At 36.8% G+C, this 8,288-nt stretch overlaps 1 protein-coding gene across 2 annotated transcripts in view; it reads right to left on the bottom strand.

The window, feature by feature from the left end:
• Positions 1 to 994: 994 nt before the first annotated feature.
• LOC144971724 (uncharacterized) overlaps positions 995 to 8,288 on the bottom strand; it is an 11,719-nt gene continuing 4,425 nt past the window's right edge. The window contains exons 1-4 of one of the 2 annotated variants that reach the window (XM_078912805.1): positions 7,907 to 8,288; positions 5,805 to 6,396; positions 3,016 to 3,246; positions 995 to 1,701 (exon numbers count right to left, since the gene is read on the bottom strand). The exon at positions 7,907 to 8,288 is cut by the window's right edge and continues 678 nt beyond it. In XM_078912805.1, the coding sequence (XP_078768931.1) occupies positions 1,224 to 1,701; positions 3,016 to 3,246; positions 5,805 to 6,334 (1,239 nt within the window). In that variant the 5' untranslated portion in view covers positions 6,335 to 6,396; positions 7,907 to 8,288 and the 3' untranslated portion in view covers positions 995 to 1,223. The remainder of the gene's footprint in view (positions 1,702 to 3,015; positions 3,247 to 5,804; positions 6,397 to 7,906) is intronic. The other variant, XM_078912799.1, reaches the window with a different exon arrangement.

The following is an 8,288-nucleotide window of genomic DNA, read 5'->3' as shown; positions in this document are numbered from 1 at the left end:
TTTCACCAGTGCCTGCTCCCTAAATTCTTAATAAACTGAAACCATCTGGCATTCCAAACAAACGACCACTGTAGTTAAAAATAATTTATTATCCAGTCAGTACTTTCGCAATTGAAAACTCCTGGTCACCTAAACAGTATTAATTTTTTTTAAATATATAAATAGAGCTCTCTCTCTCTCTCTCTCTCTCTCTCTCTCTCTCTCTCTCTCTCTCTCTCTCTCTCTCTCTCTTTTCTCTCTTCTTCTCTCTCTCTCTTCTCTCTCTCTCTCTCTCTCTTCTCTCTCTCTCTCTCTTCTCTCTCTCTCTCTTTTCTCTCTCTCTCTCTCTCTCTCTCTCTCTCTCTCTCTCTCTCTCTCTCTCTCTCTCTCTCTCTCTCTCTCCCTGGCCAGGTTCAAGTTCATTCGATACAAAAGACGTGCTTACATCAAACTCAGCAATCAATAAAATCTCTAATAAAAATGTTTGAAAGATTCAGTCTTTTAAGTCTTCTGTGTAATTAATGATTTACCACCCAACCATGTGACTCATCATCACAATTGTTATCATCATCATCATCATCATCATCATCATCATCATCATCATCATCATCATCATCATCATCATCATCATCATCATCATCATCATCATCATCATCACCATCATCATCATCATCATCATCATCATCATCATCATCATCATCATCATTATCATCATCATCATCAACAACATTACTATTATTATCCTTATAATTATCATTTTTCATTATTATTATTATTATTATTATTATTATTATTATTATTATTATTATTATTATTATCATTATTATTATTATTATTATTATTATTATTATTATTATTATTATTATATTATTATTATTATTATTATTATTATTATTATTATTATTATATTATTATTATGATTATTATTATTATTATATTATTATTATTATTATTATTATTATTATTATTATTATTATTATTATTATTATTATTATTATTATTATTATTAGGCTATTATTATAATTATAAATATTTCTATTATTATTATTATTATTATTATTATTATTATTATTATTATTATTATTATTATTATTATTATTATTATCAATACATATATAAAAAAACAGAAAAGAAAGAAATGCATAATTTAAAACATTAAAATAACATCAATGTACATAACAGTTGTTGACAGTTTCTATAATATTCCATTCGTTATAAATCTCAACAAGTCACGTGTCCTTGGATCATCTTCTTGGAATAGGAGGAGGTCCGTGTGTAGCACGTGATATGTCTTGAGAGTTCACATACAAGTCATCCTGGTCATGCGCAATAACGTTACTGTAGGTCGGTGGTTGCTCCGTGACACTGGTCTGAGGTTTGATTACCATGTTCAAACCCTGCCTCGTATTCCACGCAAAGGAGGAATTTGTGGACGAGTTTTGGTTGGCGTAATTTTGGGGAAGGGTATGAGACGTCATGGCATGCAATGGTGGGGACCGGGGTACGCTTCTCAACGACGAACTGTGATTAATCCGTTGTGGGGTGGGTGTTGGTGAGGATGGAGTTGTTGTGATGCTCGTATTGCCGTATATCGCATCCTGGTGTTGATCTGGTGTGGGTGTGCTGTCCATTCTTGACACGGATGGTGGGGGATTTGTTGGAGATCGATGCAGGGAATGGGTTGGAGGGCAAACCTGATTGCCGTAAATATTGTCTCCATGTCTGGAATAAAAAACAAAACAAAACAAGAACATTTATACAGAAGCAAATAATGATAAAGACGATGGTGATAATATCGATGAAATTCATAACGATCTATGTAAATAATAATTGTAAACATTTTGAGAGTACATTTTAGTGGCTCCGCGAGGATTTGTTTGTTCACCCAACAGGTCATACAGCCCTGAGTCCACAGTTCCTACAATTCAAGCTAACCCTTGGTGGAAGGGTGGGGGGGGGGGGGGGGGGGGGGGGGGGAGGGGGGGATTGTATAATATCTCTATCCGTCAGTGATTATAGATGTGATGCTCTATCGATCACTTCTGCGTCCAGTGAAGAAATTGAAGAATGTCAACAGTAAAGACATTTCACAATGCTTGGTATGCCTCGATGCAAAGTATTTTTCTATTTATGTCGACATGAACTCACAGCCTTGTCTACCCAAACAATCCACTACTTTTATAAAGAGCCACTACTGCTACATCTACGGTGTTAGGTTCTTTGCCAATGATCCCAGTGGCTCTGAAGGACTACATAATATACTATGTATCAATTCGGGTGTCTACCTCTTATTGGAGATCGCGTTGTAGCGTCAGTGTGGGACTTTTACTTGAAAATGATTTGAGACAATGATAGATTGCTCTCGGATCCACCTTTGATCTCAGCTAGCAGTGTCACCTTGTCTTCCTTTTCTCACAGGGGCTCACTAGTTTGGTCTAAATCTTTGACTATTCTATTATCTCCCTTTCAACTGGTGTTGACATGACCTTAAAGTGTTGCAAACGCCGTAAAACCATTGGAAAAATAGAGCATTTATGATATATATTTACTACAATCTCCCCTAAACATGCTTAAAGCGCTTTACAAAGGGTCCCTGATCAACATGACGTCTGTTAGGCGATATTACATTTTTTTTCCGACAAAGACAACGCTGTTAACGGCAAGATACACATTTTACACCTGAGTACGATGAGAGAATGTAATTAAAGAGACTTTTCCAAGGACTCAACTATACGCTGAGCGAGGCTTGAACCCAGGACCTTCCGATCCAAAAGCGAGTGTCATACCACAAGACCACATAGCCTTCATGCGGACATGACTAGGGAGTAGATAATTTGATTTTTAAACTAATTAATTACTATTTTTTTAAATGTCCGCCTTCATAATTTTGCCCGACGAAAAGAAAAAGGAAGTGCCTGAAACGGAGCTTGAACCCGGGATCTTCAGGATCCCCTAACCGCCTCGGCCACTCCCCCCCCCCCCCCCCCCACTAATTAATAACTACATGCTGGAATCAATATAAGTAATAAGTCTTACTCGAGAACATCGAACTCTGACCCCCAGCTGACCCCACTGCAAACGTCGCCCCTGACGTTTCCTGGCGACACGGCGAGGAAAGCTGGTGGGCGTGGTCTGCTCGTGTCAGCCTGTGTTGTGGTTTCTTTTTCTTCTTTCTTATTTCCTTCCGTCACTCTTTCCATCTCCTGGTCATTGTCCTGCTCCTGGTTCGTCGTAAGTTTTTTCAAACTTGTTCTCTTCATGTTACGTCTGAAAAGTAATTTTAAAAATAATGAAAAAGTACGGGTCAACGTGTACACACATGCAGGTCTGATATCCGAACGCTTTAGGGGCTTAGTTTAACATTGTTGTAATAGACAATATTTTGCAACATTTTTTTGTTGTTGTTGGAGATTTCAATTGCAACATTGTGCCGACCCGTACATATATGAAAATAATTACACGTCACAATGCATGAGACGATAATAAACTGGGTTATCAGACCTCCGAATAAGTGCACGTCGGAGCAGACGCATTCAATGATATACTTCAACGTTTGGGGTTTCAAACAATTTCCCATTGTCGCTACACAACCCTGGGACCACGACTGGGAACGATTTCAGCATTTCAAACACACGAGAGCTCTCTATCCTTTCACCCATCCAGTGGCCTCAAGCATGGTTCAGTGGTACGGTCTTTGCTTCGTAAGCCAAAGGTACCGAGTTCGAATACCCGCTGCGCTGTGTGGCCTCGAGCAAGTCACGCAGTTTGCGTCGAGTTCTGCGGATGACGCCTTGGTTCTTCGAGTCTTTCCTTTCCTTGGATTAGACCCAAAAGACAAATTTCCAAGATGGGATGCATAAAGGAAATTTTATTTTCTATCAAAGTCTTATTTAAAATCTTTCCCACGAAAATTGTTCTTTAGCTATTTGACCTTAAGAATAGGATTCAATCGTCGTAACGTCACTTCCTTCCTAATGACGCATGGTAGCTTAGTAACACTGGCGCTAAACTATCGGAACAATGGCGGACGCCCGTATGAAATATTTCTCCGGCGAGCATAAAAACGTTTCCAGAGGAAAAAAAACACATACATTTGATCATGTTTTGACTTTTACACATTCTGATCAAAAGACATATGAAAAGGGAATGAAAAGTTCTAGCCAGCATGAAGAATAAAAAGTAATGATTTTCTTTGTTTAGAACCAAGATGGCCGCCGTTGCCGGGCTGCGTGACATCAGACTACTGAATCCAATTCTTATAGGGAATGAGATTAGCGGAAGAGTAGCGTCCCTTGATTGGACGTCACCGGCGGAAAAGTTATTAGAGAGAGAGAGAGAGAACGTCATGTTGGTTGTGCGCATGCCTCTCTAGTCCTCGCTTCCGAGACACTACACCGAAAGCGAGGACCAGAGAGACGCATGCACAAAACCATGTTGACGTTCTCTCTGTAAGGTGATGTCCAATCAAGGGACGCTACACTTCCGCTAATCTCATTCCCTATTGTGGAAAGATCTCGTTTTGCGTCAATTTATATTTAACAACACGGATGCGTGTGGGGGAAAAAATGGTTCCTGAACGCCTACTTTGTTGTTGTTGTTGTTGTTGTTGTTGTTGTTTTGTTGGGTTTTTTTTTTTTGTTTTGTTTTTTTTTTTACAAAGGATAATGGGGACGATAAGTCGTGACGTCACACCCTCCACTCTTTTGGTTCCTAAATCCTTGGGAGTGTGTTTGTGTAACCAGTCATTCGGAGTCCTGATAATGATTAGGTTTTGTTATGGTGTATTATTATTATTATTATTATTATTATTATTATTATTATTATTATTATTATTATTATTATTATTATTATTATTATTATTATTATTATTATTGAGTTATTGCCCTTTGCAATTGTATTACTAATATTATTGTATAAAGGCGGCATAACTCTTTCATTACTAGCAGGATATTATAGGCAGATTCTTGGGATTACGGGACGTAAAAAGTGAGGATGAATTATATTTATTGACGACCAGCATATATTTAGGCTAGAAAATAAGATGCCATCACTCTGAAACCAGAAGATGAAATACACTAGGGCTGTATCCAGTCCTCCGGTAGAGTGGTTTTACATTTCCAATGAAATGGGAAGCAGTTTTTTGACATCACACTTTTCTTCGCTATTGAGATGTCTTATAATATTGTCACATCTGGTTAGCCTCAAACAAAAGGGCTTTAATAAAAAATGTCTATAACACCCCATGTGTTGCTGTAATGTAGTCTAGTGCTATGATCATAGCCTTCGGATCGGAAGGTCCTGGGTTCGAGGCCCGCTATGAGCGTTGGATATTGGAGTCCTTGAAAAAGGCTCTTTACTCACATTTTATACTCAGGTGTAAAATGAGTATCTACTTGGACGTTAACAGCGCTATCTCTGTACGAAAAATATTATATTTCAAATATCATCGAGTATTGTCATGTCTCGTCCTACATTTAAATGTTTGCTTTTTGAAGGGCCCCCTTGCAAAGCGCTTTGAGCACGTTTAGGGGATATTGCGTTATATAAAAGCTCAACTTAATCAAAAATATATAATTAAAAAACAAACAAATTAAATAATTATATAAATAAATAAAAATGAATGAATTGATAAATAAATTAATAAAAGTCTGAGCCATCCCTTTTATCCTTTGTAAACAAGAAAAGGTAGCAATGCAGAAAATATTCATATCCCGCAAGCATCCGGTTTTCTAATAAAATTGTAATTTGGCAAAGTACAGCAGGATGTAGCAGTCACCTGTCTGAAGCACCCGTGTAGGTGAAGTGGGATCATGACAATTACTCACTGCAGTATGAAGCGGTCAGAGTGTTTTTGCATCCGATGGAAAACGGCGATCACCAAGAAGATCAAGAGGACAGCACCCACAAAACTCCCACAGCCAATCAGAATGTATTTCAACATTCCATTGTGAGATTCTTCACTCGTTTCCGGTTCCGTTTCCATCGGCTGGTATTGATTGCTGCCATTTGTAATTTTTCGTGTAGACCCAGTGAGCACAGTGGCCTCGGCACTTGAGACAGTTGTCGAATGTATTAGAATGTCAGTCCTTGTTCTGGATCGACCCCGTCTGGTAGAATCGGGTAAGGTTGTGAAACTCAGTGGATTGGCCCTGATCATGTGACCGTTCATGGTCAGACTTTCAAGTTGAACATAATAACTGGTTCCTGGTTTCAGATTCAAAATCATGTGTTTCTTGGTTTTGGCGTCAATTCTGGCGGTAAAGATGCGCTGCTCTCCTGCGAAGACGTCGAAATACCATTCCCTAGTGACGTAACCGACCAAATCCCACGTGACTAGTACACTACTCGATGACATTGGTTTTGCTTCCAGCTGGAATATCTCGTTTGGAAATGGCCCTTGTACAGAAGAAGAGTTTGCTGGAACAATAAAAAAGAGGGTATTTGTTAACATTTTAAAGGGTTTTATAAAGATGACATCTATTATTTAAAACATCGATAGACTATCTTTTTTTTTTTTTGGTGTCGGTAAAATAGGCTGTATAACATAAAGATTTAGTACAAGTCAAAGTGATACTAGGCTGCTAGAAGCTATGGACTGTAAAAAGTGATAAACAAAAATGAATATAACAGCTTCATAAAAGAACAAAATACCAAGCACGGAACGTTTTGGGCTCAAACCCATTCTTCAGCCAACAAGAAAAAACAATAAAGACGTAAATACATTACTAAATTCCAGATGGACAACAGAGATATCTCTGGCAAGCACCCGTCTCACTAAAAATAGATTTTGACGCACAATGATATCCTGATGACAATGGTAATTCTAAATATCAAACATTAAATTCGAGATCAAAATTTTTAAAATCAACACATTTTGATGGATAATAATATCGGATTTATTTGAGGCATATCTATTCTGTAGAATCAAAAAACAAGTTTTGCAAATCCAAAAATCATAAAACTAATTTTTATCGATTGATAGCCATACGAGTACCTTACGCCAAATGTTCTTTAATTAAAGTTAATGTTATCACTCGTTGACTCAAATGGTTGTTTAAGGCGTGTACATATACGCCGGTCTGACATCCGAACCTACTTATGGGCCTGGGTTAATATTGTTGTAATGAACTAAAGTTTTCGTCATTTAAAAAAAAAATTCATGACAACAATGAGCCCATAAGGAATTTGGTTATCAGACCTGCAAATAAGTCCACGTCGGATATTTAGTATCTCTGCTAGGCCATAATGAGCGGCCCTTTGATTATTTAATTGATAAAAAGTAGCGTCTTATGTGAGACCATATTATTATAATCGGCCAGTCTGCAACCTCCAATAACATAATAACTATAAATATTGGTGCTCCACAGGGATGCGTAATCTCTCCCATGCTTTTTATACTTTATACAAACGACTGTAAAAGGTCAGATCTAAAATACCCCTATTATAATTTGCAGACGATAATACTCTACAAGGACTAATTACTAATAATAACAAAATAAATTATAAGGAAGAAATAAATACATTTGTTTCCTGGTGCGACAATAACCACATTGAATTGAATGTTAGTAAGACCAAAGAATTAATTATAGACTTTAGAAAAGATAAGAATACAAAAGACCATATTACTATTAAAAATCAAAAAGTAGAGCAAATAGTAGAATACAAATATCTAGGAGTCACCATGGACAACAAATTACGGTGGGACGTACATACCATATACATCAATAGTAAAATTAATCAAAGAATGTACTTTTTACGGAAATTGTCCCAACTCAAAATTGACAAAACACTTTGTACGTTAATTTATAGATCTGTAATAGAAAGTGTTTTGGTTTTTTGTATTACTGCCTTTTGGGGGGAGGGGGTGTTGTCTTAGCTCAGCAAGATCTAACTTTGACAGGACTATTAAAAGAGCTAACAAACTTACCACAGGATCCATGTCTTTTAATGATTTATATACAGAATGCTGTGTTTTAGACAATCCAACTCATCCTCTTAACACATTAGATCACCAAGTCAAACAGAAGTGACCGATTGTTGTCTATACGAACAAATAGTGAAAGACACCTCCAATCCTTTTTACCTTTCAGTTGCATAATTTTTAATGAGAAAAATAATTTATAAATTTTGATCTATGTCTGTTTTAACTTTGAATCTTCTTCTTTAAATTTACTCCATACCTACAATTTTTAAACACCAATTTATAAAATCCCTTACTACAACTTTTCAATTTACCTATTTAATCTACAATATGTGCCATGTAATTTATACTACGTCATTTTTCTCAGTCAATTTACAATATTATTATA

This window comes from Berghia stephanieae, chromosome 1 (assembly GCF_034508935.2).
Source record: "Berghia stephanieae isolate SIO BIC M18660-M18661 chromosome 1, UCSD_Bste_1.3, whole genome shotgun sequence".
NCBI lineage: Eukaryota > Metazoa > Mollusca > Gastropoda > Nudibranchia > Aeolidiidae > Berghia > Berghia stephanieae.
Note: the sequence above shows the minus strand (reverse complement) of the source record. Positions and strands in the feature narration are given on the sequence as shown.